Source organism: Podarcis muralis, chromosome 8 (genome assembly GCF_964188315.1).
Source record: "Podarcis muralis chromosome 8, rPodMur119.hap1.1, whole genome shotgun sequence".
NCBI lineage: Eukaryota > Metazoa > Chordata > Lepidosauria > Squamata > Lacertidae > Podarcis > Podarcis muralis.
This window is the reverse complement of record NC_135662.1, coordinates 49,880,637-49,898,875: the sequence shown is the minus strand read 5'-3', so window position 1 is coordinate 49,898,875 and position 18,239 is coordinate 49,880,637. Positions and strand designations below refer to the sequence as shown.

The 18,239-nt window shown below is 41.3% G+C and overlaps 1 protein-coding gene across 7 annotated transcripts in view; it reads left to right on the top strand.

Annotated features, from left to right (window-relative positions):
* Window positions 1-18,239, top strand: part of SPIRE1 (spire type actin nucleation factor 1) — an 81,446-nt gene that overhangs the window by 27,253 nt on the left and 35,954 nt on the right. For all 7 annotated transcript variants that reach the window (XM_077933175.1, XM_077933174.1, XM_077933176.1 and 4 more), the window contains exons 4-7: window positions 13,964-14,089; window positions 16,447-16,530; window positions 16,914-17,078; window positions 18,054-18,140. In XM_077933175.1, the coding sequence (XP_077789301.1) occupies window positions 13,964-14,089; window positions 16,447-16,530; window positions 16,914-17,078; window positions 18,054-18,140 (462 nt within the window). The remainder of the gene's footprint in view (window positions 1-13,963; window positions 14,090-16,446; window positions 16,531-16,913; window positions 17,079-18,053; window positions 18,141-18,239) is intronic.

Sequence of the window (18,239 nt, the reverse complement as noted above, 5' to 3'; positions counted from 1 at the left end):
AGACGAATTTCCCTATGGGCTGCTCCGAAGCGGGGTGGGGGGGCGGGAACACCTGCCCCAGCCGCCGGGCTTCGTAGCGCTGCTGCGAAGCCGGGCGGGGGGCGGGAACACCTGCCCCAGCCACCCCACTTCGGAACGCTGCTCCGAAGCGGGGTGGGGGGGTGGGAACACCTGCCCCAGCCGCCGGGCTTCGTAGCGCTGCTGCGAAGCCGGGCGGGGGGCGGGAACACCTGCCCCAGCCACCCCGCTTCAGAACGCTGCTCCGAAGCGGGGTGGGGGGGCGGGAACACCTGCCCCAGCCGCCGGGCTTCGTAGCACTGCTGCGAAGCCGGGCGGGGGGCGGGAACACCTGCCCCAGCCACCCCGCTTCGGAACGCTGCTCCGAAGCGGGGTGGGGGGGCGGGAACACCTGCCCCAGCCGCCGGGCTTCGTAGCGCTGCTGCGAAGCCGGGCGGGGGGCGGGAACACCTGCCCCAGCCACCCCGCTTCGGAACGCTGCTCCGAAGCGGGGTGGGGGGGCGGGAACACCTGCCCCAGCCGCCGGGCTTCGTAGCGCTGCTGCGAAGCCGAGGGGGGCGGGAACACCTGCCCCAGCCACCCCGCTTCGGAACGCTGCTCCGAAGCGGGGTGGGGGGGCGGGAACACCTGCCCCAGCCGCCGGGCTTCGTAGCGCTGCTGCGAAGCCGGGTGGGGGCGGGAACACCTGCCCCAGCCGCCGGGCTTCGTAGCGCTGCTGCGAAGCCGGGTGGGGGGCGGGAACACCTGCCCCAGCCGCCGGGCTTCGTAGCGCTGCTGCGAAGCCGGGCGGGGGGCGGGAACACCTGCCCCAGCCACCCCGCTTCGGAACGCTGCTCCGAAGCGGGGTGGGGGGGCGGGAACACCTGCCCCAGCCGCCGGGCTTCGTAGCGCTGCTGCGAAGCCGGGTGGGGGGCGGGAACACCTGCCCCAGCCGCCGGGCTTCGTAGCGCTGCTGCGAAGCCGGGGGGGCGGGAACACCTGCCCCAGCCGCCGGGCTTCGTAGCGCTGCTGCGAAGCCGGGGGGGAGGGGCGGGAACACCTTCTGAAGGCGGGCGGGGGGCGAAAGTCTTTGTCCCCCCTGCCTGCCTTCCCAGGGGCTTTTAAATCGCCCCGGACAGCGGAGAAGTCCTCCGCTGTCCCGGGGCGATTTTAAAATGCCGCCCGCCAGCATTTTAAGATCGCCCGGACAGCGGAGAAGTCCTCCGCTGTCCCAGGGTTTTTTAAAATGCTGGGGGTGGGAAGAAAAGCCCTTGTCCCCCCCCCCCCAGCCTTCAGAAGAGGTCCGGGGAAAGTCTGTCCCCGGACCTGGTCTGAAGGCGGTTTCCCTAGGAACGCATTAATTGATTTTCAATGCATTCCTATGGGAAACCGTGCATCGCAAGATGAAAAAACCGCAAGACGAAGAGACTTGCGGAACGAATTAATTTCGTCTTGCGAGGCACCACTGTAGGTGGCTTAAAATGCAAAAGGAGCATATGAAAGGAGGTTGAGGAACCAGTTCTCTTTAACTCACTGGTGAGAGTTTCTTCCAGTCTCAAAGTGCTTCCAGACTGTCGCTATATTCAGGTGTGATTCAGTGACTTAGTGGCAAATTCAGTCCATGCATTTAAAGTTGATTTGGAGAATTTTTAAAGCATACCCAATTCCTTCAAAATTGGACTTTTTACCACAAGGGAAAGTGATGGGGAGATACACTGTAAAATGTGGGGAAGTATTTGCTTGATGCAACATTGTCTAATCTCCCTTCAAACAACTGCTTTGAGATTTTATCTACAGTCAAGCAAGGGAAAGTGAGGGAAAGTGTTCAGCAACCTCTTCTTACCTGTGCCTTCTGCTCTTTGAATTTCCCCCAGTCAGACTTCTCACTTTTATAGGGATTTGACTGCAACCGAGTTTTAATTTGTGGGTCTGTTACTAGTGTGTCTTGTTTGAACTTTATTGGCCTTCAGGCATTTTATTGATATTTGTAGTATATTTGAGTGCATTGCTAATGCTGCACATAAAAAGACAATTTGTCCACAGTTTTTTCATACAATTAGATCTGTGGAATTAGTTTTGTGGTATTATTTTTGCTATACCCTTTATAGGGATAGTGTGCTGCTAAAGCATATTTATAGCTGGTTATAGATTATGTAACAGTGACACGAGTGGCTTAGGGCAGGCCAATCAGAGCCTAGGGCTTGCCGATCAGAAGGTCAGCGGTTCGAATCCCCGCAACGGGGTAAGCTCCCGTTGCTTGGTGCCTGCTCCTGCCAACCTAGCAGTTCGAAAGCACGTCAAAGTGCAAGTAGATAAATAGGTACCACTCCTGTGGGGAGGTAAACGGTGTTTCTGTGTGCTGCTCTGGTTTGCCAGAAGCAGCTTAGTCATGCTGGCCACATGACCCGGAAGCTGTATGCCGGCTCCCTCGGCCAGTAAAGCGAGATGAGCGCTGCAACCCCAGAGTCGTCCACGACTGGACCTAACGGTCAGGGGTCCCTTTACCTTTTATAGATTATGTACCTGTGACACGCTCTCTTAGGGAGTAGTCCTAAATATGGGAAGCCAGTGTAATTAAGCCACTTTAAATTAAGTCAGCATAAAGTACACCAGATCCAAACTCCATCCAGAAGCCTGGCAAAGGGAAAACAAGCCTTTAAAATAGCATCTGACTTGCACCCCTCTTTTTTGCTCTGGTGGGTTGCCAGGTCACATAACCAAGCTGAACGGCGTTAGGATCCAGCATAAGTCTTCCCTTGCCTGGTCTTGCCCTTGCTACTCACCTGGAATGCCCATTTTTCAGGGCGTGTGCTGGCATAAGTTCAGCCAGTCTCAGGTCAGTCGGCTTAGCCCCAGCTGGACTATAATGAGAAAGTTATACTGGAGTATCTCTGTCTGAGCCAGGATTGGTTACTTATGCCAGCGTAGTATGGCAGAGCTGTGAACCTGCTGGCTGAGCTGGAGATCTACTATATCTTAACTCAGTCTTCCCAGTGAATCTATTGTTAGTCTTGCACCCTTACTCATAGCAGATCATTCTCATTTGCTGGTAGAAGTTCCATAAGCTATTTGCTTGCTGATTTGAACCTACCATTCTTCAAATATTTGTCTTTAAAGGGACAGAGAATGTTATTTTGGCTCTGTTCTGTTTTTTATTCAGCAGCTTGCCTAGAGTACAGATGCGATAACTGCAATGCAAATCCTCTTAGGAATTTCACCACTGCATTGATGTCATTTTCTCCCCAACCCACACACCTTCATCACATTCCACTTTCCTACAAACTCCTAACAGAGAAGTCTGCATGTCTGAACCAGATTAACATCTTAATGCATGTATTGTGTAGCAACAATTGAGTAGCACTATGCAGCATTGCACTGTAATAGTATCTGATGGCATTTTTTGTGTTGTGATATTTGTGTCAGTTCTATTTTATTAACACATTCATTACTAAGGATGTATGCAACAAATTTAGTACCACTGTAAGGAAGATAGTTGGAGGCATGTGGGCTACTTTACTGCCCTTTCACTCATCCATGCCCTTTTCTCTCTTTCTCTTTTTTAGTTCTAGATAGCCTCTTTACAGTCAGTCTCAGGAAGGAGTAAAGCTTACCACATATGTATGGGCTATGAACTGTGAGTGAGCTGTAGTAGTGGGGAAGAGAGTTGGCTCTTTAGTCCTGAACTCAGACCAATCTTCTTTATCACCAAAATATGTTGATACTACATATTTTAGCTATGACAGATTCAATCGAAGCAAGATACAGAACAGTTGAAGAGGGAGTAGCAGCTTTGTGGATATGAATTGTTCTACTGTATTTATTTAGTGTTGTCAGTTTACCTTCTCTCAGTCAGGCATGGATAATTCCTTCAGTGATGGGGGGAAAAGATTAATACATCAATCTGTATGTTCATGTTAGCATTTACTTTGCATTAAAGAAATGCATGTGGCTATATGTACTTTTCTAACAGGTTCATATGGGTGATAGCTACTGAAATACGCCAGTTACCTATACCTTTCCCAGTTGTGCAGATAACCATGGATCTGCCCTAGAACTGGGCCTCTGAGGATGGCCTCATGTCTGGGATATATGATGAAGCAAAGAATAACATGAGCATATGTGCAATGCCATGTTATGAGTAACCATAAAAAGCTCCACCTGAAGGTGAAGAGATCTTGGTAACCTTGAGTATCTGCAATTCCTGCATGACAAATTCAGCACGACTATGGTGGTAGTGTGATGGATTAAGCTTTGACTATCTTTTCTGATTCTGGATATGTAGTATACATCCACAGTGTTTGATGTAAAACTTCAGATACTTAAAACCTCAATACAAATTTATGTGATACTCTTTACACAGACTTTTAGAACTGAAAGTATTCAGGTCATCCATGAATTTGAATTATATTTCTAGTCCTGCTAATCTAACTCAAACCTCTTGACACATTGATCTTAAAGCTTTACAGTATTGCAGTATAAATCTTCAGTAGTCTGAAGAAGTTGCTGTATATTTATTTAACAATTTCCAGACCCCACTTTCCCCCTGCTGATATTCAAAAGTGCTTTCAGAATCTGTTGCTAACAGAAGCAAGTGTTTTATGAAAGTTTGAGTGCATTACTGTTCTTTGATGTCAAAAAAGGATTCATTTCTCATTAAAAAATGCATTTCCTAAGCCTTTGGGTACTTGGAACATATAACCTTGTCATATCCTAAACATGGTTTCACTTTAATGAACCATAATGGGTACTATGCATTGTTATGTTAAGAAAACTCCTGAAATTATGCTATGCAATTTTCTTGCTTCATTGTTCAAAGGGGAAATTCTGTGTTCTCTATCAACTGTGTCAAACTGCAGTTTCTGTGGCCCACCATTAGTTTTGGTTGTTAACTGTTAACTTTAAGAGATATATTTCGTAAAGCAAGGTCAGGTTGAAAGTTAGATGGCTCATAAATTTTAAAAGAGTTCAAGCTCATAGGTGATATTTTCAATGGATACGAGTTGAGAGGAAATACTATTCCTTATGGAATTTCTAACTTTATATTAGATTTTATCATTCTTGTTTAATAACAATGTTTATTTTTCGTGTGTCTGTATGTGTAGGGTTATAGCTAATTAAATCATACTCAGAGTAGACCATTGGAATCAATGCACTTGGTTGACTTTCCCATTGATTTTGCTTTGTCTATACCAAATAAGACTTGATTAGCTACCATCCCACGAGCTTGTATTCTGTCCACTTTGTTCAGAACACAGGGCCAGTACAAGACATTTTGCTGCCTGAGGCAAAGGACAAAGTAGTGCCCTCCCCCAAGGCACATAAGAAGCCAATTGGATTGGAAGTTGAATCTTGATGCAATATTGGTGAAAGGACAGTGTCCTGAACTTCGCTTGAGGACAGCAGACTAGCATAGGGAGTACAGAGTAGGTCACGTGGCACTCATAGCTCTGGTCACTCCCTGCATCTCAGCATCTGCTGCCAGAGGCAGCTTCCTCATACTGCCTCATCTTAGGGCTGGCCCTGTCAGAACAGTGCAGATTCATGGGTTTTGTTGATTTAGATAATTTCTCAAAACATGTTTCTTATACTGGGAAATTTTGCAGGTAGCATTTTAGATACATCAGGGAAAGATGTTTAATAACTACCAAATCATACATGTTAATTAAAAAAATAACTGACTACAGATGCAAATCAAAGAGGCCTGTTCAGTCACTTTGTACCACTGCAGCTACAGCAGCTGATATGGCAAATTTGCTTTACAAACTGAAATGCAGTGTAGCTCCTTTGAGAGTTTGAGTTGCCAAATTGGATATTCAAGCTTACTTTCTCAAGTTTTTGTTTGGCAGGACATTAACTAGTAGCTCTGCACTGCTGTCTTGCTGCCAGCATGCTTTTCACGCAGATACTGACAGAGAAGAAGCAAGTTGCAGCATAAATCCTTGGGTTGAAAATATGCACTGAATTTTGGGGTTGTTTGAGGGGAGAAATCTCGGTCAGCCTCTCATTAAGAGAAATTGAGGGCAGGAACTCAATAAAAAGTATTTTAGAGAACTGAGGGCTAAATTAGATTTGGCTGCAACACCTTCTCTGTTTATATCTCAAACAATATATGGAGAACTAAACCACCTCTCCTTCCTGATTTTAAAGTAAAAAGAGATATTCTGCTGAGAGTTATGTAGCTAGTACTGAAAAATATGAGGGAATTGATTGCTATTGCAAAATTATTCTAACATCTGAACACTTGTTTGTTTGTTTCTTTGTTTGTTTGTTTATCCCTTCCTCCCAAAGGTGCCTAGGGTGGCAATAAAACATCCCAATCTCAAGATTGTTTAAAAACCTAAGAGTCCAACTGGATCGGGTCAAGATGCCATCCAGTCTAGTACTGTTCTCACAGTGGCCAACCAGATGCCTATGGGAGGCCCACAAAAAGGCCCTGAGCAACTGGTATTAAGAGGCATATTTCCTATGACAGCAGAGGAAGAACATAACCATTATGGCTAGTAGTCACTGATAGCCCTTATTCTCTTTGAATTTGTCTTATCCCCTTTTAAAGCCATCCATGTTGGAGGCCATCTTGTGGGAGCAATTTCCATGTGCATTGTGTGAGGAAATACTTTCTTATACCTGTCCTGAATCTTCCAGCATTCAGCTTTCTTGGTTGTGAAGTAGATATGAGCATTTATCTATGATGTATTTGAAAGGCATTGAGATTGGGAACTAATATTTGCAGTTGTCTTTTTATGATGTGCTGATACGTTCCTGTGCAGGGAGATGGCAGCTTTTTTAAATAGAGGGGGAAGTTAAGCCTCCACACCACTGTTTTTAATGTAAAAAAAGTGAGAGGTGACATCAGATAGACCTCATTGTTTTACCTAGTTTGGCCCTTAGTGACATAGCAGTGTTATAGCCACTTGTCAAAACAAACCTAATTGCTAAAGCAGAATGAAGTGTCTGACTTTCAGGCAGACAAGTTGTACTGATCGGTTCCAAAGCTGATCTGATCTGTCTGTGAGTTCATCTCATGGTACAAACACCTTTGCTGTCCAGACTTTAACACTGATAAGTACCGGTACACTGCGGAGTGGGTTGCATCTTTCAGTTTCACTATCAGCATGATGGTGTTAAATCCACCCAGGCAAATTGGATAAGACAGCAAATAATCTGAACTGAGGATCAGCAAGTCAATCTCTTCTTTTCATCCCTGAGCATAGACTTTACTGTCCTTAAAGTTTTAGCTGTGCTGATTAAAGAGCGGCTCTAGAGAAAATCACAGAAATTGGAAAAGTAACACAATTAATAGTCTTCTGATGTTCACCACTATGCGATGAACATTTTATTTGAAATAGGTCTATTAATTTTCCTATTTCAGTAAATAAGGACAAAATACATTATTCAGCTGCACTTGAAAAGCTTGTGTTATGCAAAGTCATAGCTGCTGTATACATTACAGTAAAAACAGTTAGCAGCAAAGAATGACAAAGCAAACAGAAATTTATAAATCCATCAGCAATACATTATCAACCATAATGTCAGCAGGAGCATGGCAGTGTTATGGAACTTCTACTTTTCACACTTTCAGTTGGAAAGTCTCCAGAAGCCAGGCATGATGTTCAGATAATATGGGAATAAAATACACTGTACATTCTTGTGAAAGTAATGATTGATCATGAAATATTGACTTTGGATCATAAGTAACTCTCCATCACAGAATGGCCAACAATTATTGTCCATGGAAATGTCATCCATGGAAATGTCAACCATCTTGTTTCTGGCTTAAATCTTTAGGTATGCTTTAAATTTAAATTTCACTGGAAGCATAGCATCTCATATGCTTTCACAATTGTTAGTAACCACAGAAAGAAAACTTATCAAAATAAGCTGTTCAGACTTATTTTCAGAATTTACTTCACCTTTTGGGTATTACTTTTGCTGACTGTGTAGTCTGGGGGTTTTTTGGATTGGAAACTATAGTTGTGTGTTTTGTGGAAAGGAAATATTGTACACCAGATATTGTTTTTGAAGCACATTATAGCATTAGTTACCTTTGAATTATGATTTTGAGACTTGGAACTGGCAAGTTCTTGTTCTAGTTCTTGTTCTAAATTCTAGTTCTTGTTGTTCACACCACTTTCCACCCTGCATTTTGTTGATGGATTCATATTATGTGCTTGATAGTTTAAATCTTGATTTCTGTTTATAATGGCATTCTATGCAAACATGACTTTGAATCACTGTGCTGTAGAAGTACATAGAAAACTGTACCTCTTAGCATAGAGTTTGTGTTCTAGTGCTCTTTGTTCCTTTGGTTACAGTAGACAACAGTCCAATTGATTCTGCTATAGCTCTGAGGTTGGAGATCCAAGTTTTCATTCACATTGTGGAAAGTTCCACATATTAGTCTGCCAGTGCAAACCTGTTTTGCTTCTGTTATCCTTATTTCTTAAGTAAATTTGAGAAGAATGGAGCCCTAATGATTCCAGTTAATACCTCAGAATCCTTGCAGTATTAAGCTCATCTCTGCTGAGGACACATGCCTTATTGTCTAAAAAATTTAGGGGGAACTAAGCATGACATTAAATGCATATTGTTTCTTGGAAGCTGCTCTTTCCTTTGGGAGGAAATCCCCATTTGGTGCTAACAGGAATAATAATTTCAGAGGAAGGATTTTCTTCAGACTGCAGTAAAAGAGGAAAAGGCTACATTCTCCTTTGTAGGTTAGAGGGATATGCTGGGGGAAAGCAGTTTACAGTGGTATTGCAGTGTAGTCTACTGTTAATATTGCAGGTTGGAGATGAAGCTAAGGCTGCTTTGGATTCACAGTAAAAATGTCCTTGTGTTCCAGCAAAAATCAATCTACTAAAATTGCTCCTTCAGACATTCTCCAAGGCCAAGTCAAGTACACAATTGCATGCAGAAGCTTCATGCTCCATTTACTTGGATGCAGACTGACTGCAGTATTAAATGTTCAGAAACCTTTTTTAAAAACAGAAAAAATGGGCACCACATAGATTCATAGAGTTGGAAGTGACCCAATAACACACAAATTACAGCAGTGGCATGCTGATTTGGGGTTTGTTCTTTTAGCCCCTCAGGCTCACATAACACATGCATACTTACATGCCCTGGTTTTAAGGTGTAAAAATGTCGTCAGGGGGGAATATTGCTGAATTGGCAAAATGTCATGGAAAACCCAGGTGAATGGCAACTCTAAAAGCACTATTTTTGGTTTGTTCCAAAGAAAAAGAAAGAAACAGCTTAGGCTCTTCCTAAAAAAAGCCTAAACAACTTTTACTTTTTGGCAACCCTAATAAATGTCGTTGTGACTTTGCTTAATTTTTAACCTTGAAATCTTTGCCTTTCAGATCAAATTTTAACAATAAACCATATTATTCATTCATTTCATTTCATTTATTATTTGCTTCCTGTGAAGCAATTAACAATAAAACACCCATAAAAACACCCACAACATAACAGGTAACAGTTTCATAGGGCTGGATCCAAAGTTTACTGCCTGTGAGCAGAAGGGGTCATTATCCATCAGTGGTTTCCTCACCAATGGTGTGAGGATGCAAGCTTTATTGATTCTTCCTTGTCCTTGCAGTGCCTCACACTATTCCACTTCCTGTCCTCCCTCCTCCAGCACAAGCAGAACTCAGCTGAATGCAAGTCTGAATCCAGCACTTAGGACTCATCCACACTTCTTTTCTGCTGTACTTTCTAGTCACAGGTCTGAGATTTTTAGGTCCCTGTCTGAACAGTTTTGTTTTGTATTTTTGTCCCACCACGTTATCAGAGAAAACCCACTGTTCCTTCTGATTCAACAGTAAACAGCTGGCTTTCCTGGGAAAAGCAGCAGGACAAAAAAAACACAACACACACACAAAAACTTGGACACAGAAATCCAAGTCCTGTGCCTAGAAAGTGTGGGTGCGCCCTTAGTGTCTCTTTTTTTTTGGGGGGGGGGTTCCCTAGGACTTTCCAAACCTTCTCAGACTCAAAGCTTCTCGTTTAACCCATGCTGTGCTTTTAGTTGTAGTAGTAGATGACTTATAGGAAATGATTATCAGTATGTTTATGCACAGTAATGCAATCAGAGACTTCAGTGTAATAGGACCATGTTAGTTCTTGGATCAAGTTAGTAATCTCAGCCCCTAACCACAGTGTTACTGTACATTTCCTACCATTGCAGTTTCTACGCAACTGTGTCCTTGAGGTAATGCTAGGCTCGGCTTCTTTTGGATCCTCTTAAGAGGGTCCATACACCATCTGCTATCTCCCAGGTGGTTACAGTAATCCCTTCCCCCACACAGAGAATGCATTAACCCTGCAAAGTGCTACACTGAGCTACAATCTGAAACAAAATGTCATGTTATTTGATTCCACTGTTCTATACCTTTTCTCCAGGACCGATTTTGTTTTAGTCACTGTTTAAAGTGACTAAATCTCAAGGGAAGTTTGGACTAAATCAAAGGGCACTGAATCTCAAGGGAAGTTTGGAGATTTCATGTCATTCCTGGACAATACATTGTCTATAAGTACCAACACAGTATTAATTATGGTTACAATATGGGAAGCCAATAACCAGATTCCACACACACCCCCTTGAAGTTTCCTCCCCAAAACTTTGGTATTTTCTTCTAGACCCTATTAATTGAATCAGAGGGAATAAATTAACCCCCGAGACAAAAGGTTTACAAGTAAGGCGTTATCCCATGCATACACAAGTAGATGTCCGTTGTTCTGATGTCTTATAAAAAGCAAACTAACAACTTGCATCTGGTCATGCAATTCAAAATCTGTCTTTTGGCTGAGAAAACAATCTAACGAAGGACAAAACATGTCCTACATACTGAGCAGCATTTTAATGCCTTACATAAGGATACATAAACTGCAGGTCTGAATTCTAAAACAATAGAATATAGCTGCACATTTTGCTTGCTTAATATTATGTTGGTAGATTCATTTTATATGGCATTCTAATAATAGCCACCTTGCTCTGAAAATAGGCCTCTTCTCTAGAGTAAATTATTGTATATTTATTTATGACATTTGTGGGAGTTTTGGAAGTATATTTTTATCCTGCTCTTATTCTTTACCAAGTATGAAACATATGCAGCCAGAAGATATGCCTCTTTAAAAACAAAGAGTACATGTTAGATTCAATAGTGTGTAGTAATAATATATGTTTAAAATAATTTTTCATATAGGTTCTTGCAAGACTTGTTCCTTTTGATTATATTGAAAAAACCTTTTAAAATAGAAAAGAAAATGACGGCTCATGTGATTTTATTTTAATTTTAAAACACTCATATACATTACTTCTTTTCTAGTTTAAAATGTAAAGAGTTATGCAAAAATGATCACTTTTAAAACGTTTTTCATATTGAATTTTAAATTCCTGTAACACGCCCCCCCTTGGGATCTTATGGTGAAGGGTGGTAAAAAATCAAAAAATAAGAAGAATGACAATAATTCAGACTCCGCATGTATACTATAACTAGGTGCCACAAGGTACCTGTATATTTTCCCTTGTGGGGCAAAACACAGCTTTTTGTGGTAGGCAATTTAGACTGGCGCGCGCACACACCCCACCCTGTGCCATGGCCCCAATTTAAGCTGGTAGCTGTTTTTAAATTATTATTATTATTATTATTATTATTATTATTAATTGATTAATCTTCTATTCAAGCATCTCAAGGTGATGCACAATAACAAAACCACCAAAAAGTAGATTTTAAAAAAACCAAAACAAAAGCCAATGCCTGTGGCAGAGTTTCCTTCATTCAGCTGAGAAGAACAAAAGTGTCTTCAGTTGTTTCCAGAAAGTGCAGATAGTGGACACCTGTCATATCTCAACAAGAATGCTGCTCCTTAGGTGGGCAAACACACCAAAAGTCCTGCTCTGAGTCATCGTGGAGCAGGCTTCGGGTATTTTTGGAGTTTGCAGCAGAAGCTCTCCCACATACTGCAGTGACCTGCTGGGTATATAAGGCATAAAACAGTTTCTCAAATATATATATATTTAATTACAGGAGATCAGTGATGGTTCTCCTGTCTAGTTTGGCCCTAAGGCTGTCTAACAACATTTCTGGAGACCAGGTTATTCTTCCCCACCACACTGCTGCCTTCACGCACACAGAGGAAGCACAGAAGTTGTTTCAAGCAGTGCTTTTGAGAAGCGCTTTAATTACTGCTCATCAGCTAATGAGTCGAGATTAAATCCTACTGCTTGGAACAGGGCATGCAGCCAATTCAGGATTAAACCCTCTCCTCTCACTCATCAGCTGATATCACCAGTGACCTCAGCTGATGGGCGAGCATACATGGCTTGGAGAAAGTTGCCTTGTGGGCTAAATTGGACCTCCTGGCAGGCCAAAGTTGGCCTGGAGCCAGAGATTCCCCACCCCTGATGTAGAAGGAGAGAAATGACTTAGGGACAGCTGCCTGGTTTTCTTATCACAAATGCCTGTGTGGCTGAAAGGATGTGAAGATGGCAGGTATTAGTATCAGAGAGGAAAGGCAAGAACCAGTAAATAGATTTTGACTGTGTGAATAAAAATACACAGCATGGAGAGTGTATGTTATGTTTCCATCTCCCAGGGTTGAAGTGAGGGGCTCACATAAGGCCTTTGCTTTGTCTCTGAAATGAAGATTTGGTGAAATGTGTTTTATCTTTCAGTTCTACAGCAAATGCATGACATTATTCAGGCTATATTTTTGCTGCTTAATCAGAGAATTGTCATTAGTTGGTCTTTTTGGTCCCATGGGAAAGAATTTTTTTCACTCTCTAGAGAAAAGAGAACAGTAATACAGCTCTTTTCAAATGATGATTAGAAGTGGAAGCAAGCGTGTATCTTTTGAACTCTGATCCCAGACAGACTGAGTTGTTGTGGTGCAGATTTCAAGGCTTTATCTGAAAATGCTTATATAGAAGCCAAGTGAGCTCTGAGAAGTCAGTCAGTTGTGAATATTTTGTTGTAATTTGGTTTCACTCTTGATGAAGTACATTCAAATGGAGCCAGAAGTTTTGTTTGATCTTTCCTGATAGTTGTGATTTCTGTTAGCACCAGGCTGGCTGGGAGAGTTGTGCTCCCTACTCAAATGAGAATGAACCCAGAGAGAGAAGCTGGCAAGACTCCCCTGTTTACATAATGTGACCTCTGAATGTAGATGGAAATGCTCTAATCTTCTTAGTGATCTAAGCAAAAACTGAATACCGCAACCCAGTTTCTAGGCATCCCAGAAGCTGTTTGAAAATAAAAGCTTCCCATAGAAATTTAGTTAAGCAGCACTTCCACTTCTATTTTTGCTCCTGTTGTAATGTAGTCTAGCTTATGCACAGACCTTATCGCATTCCAGTCTTATTCCATGTCTACCAAGTGATAGAATAATCAAAATAAGCATGCACTATAGTACAAATGGTGGGTGGGTGCGTGCATTTGTATATTTGATAATATTTTAAGTGCAGGCATTTTAGGTTCTCTTTCTAAATGCCTCAGGACCACAATACCTCAAGGACCACGCATGAACCAACCTGGGCCCTGCAATCATAATCTGAGGCCCTTCTTTGTGTGCCCATTCCACCAGAGCCCCAGAGGTCAGCAACAGAAGAACAAGCCTTTTCTGTGGTGGTTCCCTATTTGTGGAATGCTCTCCCCAGGGAGGGTTGCCTGGCTCCTTATTATATATCTTCAGACACCCGGCAAAAACATTTCTCCGTATCTATGCCTTTGGCTGATTGAACATTCTATAGCCCTTAAATGCGTTTGTAGGAAGGGCATTATTGGTTTGTTTTTGTTTTTTGCTTTGTTATGTATTTTTTGATCTTTGTGATCTTTAGATGAAGGGCTGTACAGTATACAAATATAACTATAATGATAATGATAATAATAATGATAATAATAATAATAATAATAAAGCAAGAACAATGATGCTTATATGCATTAAAACATTTGTTCCCCCCTAGCTCTGTGCTGCTCATCTGCCAACTCGATCAGAGGCACCAAATCACTATCAAGCAGTGTGCCGGGCACTATTTGCAGAAACAATGGAGCTGTACACATTCTTGGCCAGAATTAAAAGTGCAAGAGAGGTAAGCATGGTAAAAGTAATGAGTGTTTGCTTTACTCATTTTTGAGACTTGTTTCGTTCTTCTGTACACTAATATGTACACATACTATGTCAAAAAAGCTAATTTTTGCCAGAATAGGTTGGAGGACATTCTGTTTTAAGGATGATGCTTCCCACTGGACTTGATAGGTAGGATTTTTAGACCCTTTCCTCGTCCTCTTCCAGACCTACCCTGCCTATGGCTTTTACTCTCTCTGGAAATATTCCTATATTTGAACCTTTCTAGTGATATGAAAGGTTCATATAGTGATATGTACCTTGACAGTGACTTGCAGTACAATCCTAACCTTATTTACTCAGAAGTAAGTCCTACTGAATTCAGTGGGGCTTACTTCCAGGTAAATGAAGTTAATATTGCAGCTTTTAGCATTTCTCTTATAGGTGGTATATTAAAAACATTGATAGACTTAAATTTGTGGTGACCAGAAAGCTCTTAAAATAACTGCTCTCTGGAGAGGTTTAGAGTGTGCACTCTGATTTAATGCTGCAGTGACCTTTGGTTCAATAAAGAATGAGCCATTTCCTGTCAATTCAACAAATCTCATTTGAGGATTCGACTTCTGTTCAATGTCATCCACAGGGTCTATTTTTTCATGCTGATATGATAAAACTAGAATGTGTACAGATGTATATAATTTGTGTGGTGAGCCTGCTCTGGAAGTGCACTCATTGCATTTTGTTCAGAATTACAGCCTTTCCCCCAGATTGAGTTCAATAGAAACTTGTTCTGCATAATTTTTGCAAAAGCTGACTGTGCACATGACTAATTTGCTGGAAGTAGTGATGTCATTAAACCTCTTGCCATGAAACTTACTGCCCTAATGTTCATTTTCATTAGTTTTTCATCATAATAAAGCAGTCAGGGTGAATTGGTTTTACAAGTCTGTAATACAAACAACAACAACAACAGCAACAACATGCTTACTCAATAAAGTTTACACATCAAGCATCCAAACTGTCTATTATCTGTCTTTTTGTATAGAAAGCAGTAACACTTGTTCTTTAAAATAAAGAAGGAAATACAATCTCCCTCAATGGCTCAAGCTTTCAAATGATCTCTCAGGGGAGATTTCCCTGTATTATCTTTCCCAACAGATGTCAACCTTTTCTGGGATCTTTAAATTTTCAGCAGCTTTTTACAACATGTTCTTAGCAAAAAGTTAGTTTAGTTACCCGAAACAACAATAAGTGAAATTCAGGTTTCAGTTAGGTGAAATTATAATGGAATGCGTCACATTATTTATACAAAACTTTCAATTGGCAGTGGTGCAGAGATTTCTAGTGTTAAGCAGAGCAGTGTATAATCAAATCTCCTTGGTGGAAAAATTTATATACAGATGCAGGAAATAATAAGAAAACAATAGAAGGGAAACATATACACATGGCTTCAGCTGACACAAACTGTGACAAATATGACACTATTACATCAAGTTAAATAAAGTACCTTTAAAAAGGCCAGGTCTAGAAATCTAGCAATAAGCCAATTTAAACAACAGATGATCATATTTCATTCCTTATATTACAAGTTTATAAGGTTGATTATAAGGTTGTTGTAAATATTACAACTAGTTAATGTATGTGAAGTGCTTTTAACACCTGAAAATGTTATACAAATGTCAGCTATTTATTATTATTATTATTATTATTATTAGTGGTGGTGGTGGTGGTAGTACGGTGAATAGCTTGGAGATAGGGCAGGAAGTTCAAATACTGTACATTTCATATTAGGTATATGGGTACCCCACCATATACAACAGAAACCAATGCATCCACTCACAGATATTAATAGGCCCCCAGTGTTAGACCATATAGACCTTCTAAAGGTAATAATCTGCAAATCTAACTGCCTAGAAGCAGCTAGCCAGTAGCACATGCTTCAAGGCTGATACCGCCCTCTTATATCTCAGGTCAGCAGTGTCATTCTGAATCAAGTCATGGATAACAACTTTTTTTAGCAACCACTGATCCAACACTGATAAGCCAGAGTCCATTCTTGAAGTCCTGCATTGACATCAAACCCAGAGTAACAAGGGTTGAAGGGAGAACTGAAACAACTGGAACCCCTTTCATTAACCTTGTGTTGTTTTCTTGCCTGTGCCCCTCCTTTCTCTGTCTCTACCATTTTGATTCTGGGCCCCACTTGATCCCCACTCTATTCATCATCTGTTGCCCACATTGCAAATATATTGGCTGAGATTCAAAGATGCCGTTCCACTAGTGTAAAGCCTCTTTTGGTTATGAAAGGGCTGGTTCTGATCTATTCTGACCATACTGCTGCTGTTTCATTGCAACATATCTACCTTTTATTTTAACCTGCAGAATTTGAAGAAGATGCAGGAAATGGACAGAGAAGGAACTGATGACTCCAGCGCTGATCTTGATGATTTAAAAACTGCTGATTGGGTAATACTGCCTTGTAAATAATACACTAAATATTGTGGCCAAATATAGTGTACGATTGTGGAGTGTTTTTTGGGTTTTTTTACTGTTCATGTGTTTTTATTTATTGATAAGCATATTTCCAAACCTCCAACTCTTTAAACATATTGTGGTAGTGTACAATAAAAGCATCAGAATATCATAAATTTATAAACATTATCTATACAATTTATATAATACCTATAAAAGCTTATAAAATTATATATTTAGAACCATAACTAAGAAAAAGTTATAAAAGTTAATTTAAACTAGTGATCATTATGTTTTGGATCAGCTTAGTTATTTTTCTTAGTGGGCTAACATTTGATTATGGATTCTGAAAAATATTAATGTTCTTGATTCTTCAGGCTCAGTTTTGGGTGCAGGTCATGCGAGACTTGCGAGATGGTGTGAAACTGAAGAAAGTTAAAGAACGTCAGTTCAATCCTCTTCCCATAGAGTATCAGCTCACTCCGTATGAGATGCTGATGGATGATATTCGATCCAAACGCTATACTTTAAGGAAAGTTATGGTAAGCTGTGACAACAAAGTTAAAAAAGAAATGACCACCTTTCACTGTGTCTTTTGGTGAAAGTCAGGTTTATGATTCCACACATATCCATAGAATAGTGGTGGAAACCCTGCAGCTTGTATAGATGGCATTATGCAGACCTCTGGACATTGCAGGCCCGCTCTTGTTCTGTAGACCACTCTGGAAATTGCTTCCTCTTCCATGGTGTGTGCAGAGGCAGTTTTAAAGGCTGTGCGACTGGTTTGTCCACACTGGGTCCTGGTGCCACAAGGGATGCTTCAACAATGGTGTAGAACAGAGCACGAGAGGCAGGGGGTGCTGAATTTTAGCATTGCATGGGGCACCGCTGAAATTTGAGAGCCGAGAGAGAGAGAGAGAGAGAGAGAGAGAGAGAGAGAGAGAATGTGTGTGTGTGTGTGTGTGTGTGTGTGTGTGTGTGTAAGTAAGTAAGTAAGTAAGTAAGTAAAAGAGAGAAAGAAACAGACAGAGGGAGACACAGAGAGAGGGCCCACGCAGAAAAAGCCTTATAGGGCGTATAACAGCTTTGTTGCTGGGAATCACAAGTGAGGAAAGTGCTCTTGCATTCATATTCTGTTTGTGGCCTTCAGGCCTATGTGAGAATAGAATGCTGGACCAGCAGCTGCTGTTATGATCATTTTGGCAATTTGGGTGGGTGGGTGAAATGCAGGCAATATGTAGGTGGAAGTTGCCAATGGCTGCAGCAAGCAGAATTCGTCCCATTGTGCCTTGCTTCTTTTTGGCTGTTGTGATAGTTCTGGATTTTTGGTCTGATTCATCAAAGATAATTCTTAATGTCAAACAACGTGCTATTATCTTCAGCACCCCTTAGCTGATTGAAGACTGTTGATGCGTTTCAGTGATTATGATGGTTTTAGGATGCATTGCCCTGTTTCCATTTTCAAATTACCAGATGATACAGATATGCAGATAAAACATTAGTTTTCTCTCTTTCAGGTCAATGGGGATATCCCTCCACGATTAAAAAAGAGTGCTCATGATATTATCTTGGACTTTATCCGATCTCGACCTCCATTAAATCCAGTATGTAATCTGATATGTGCCTTTTCCTAGTTAAGATGTAGCTTTTAAATATATTTTGTTTGCAATAATTGTTTTTATTGATGCTCCTACCACTTCTCA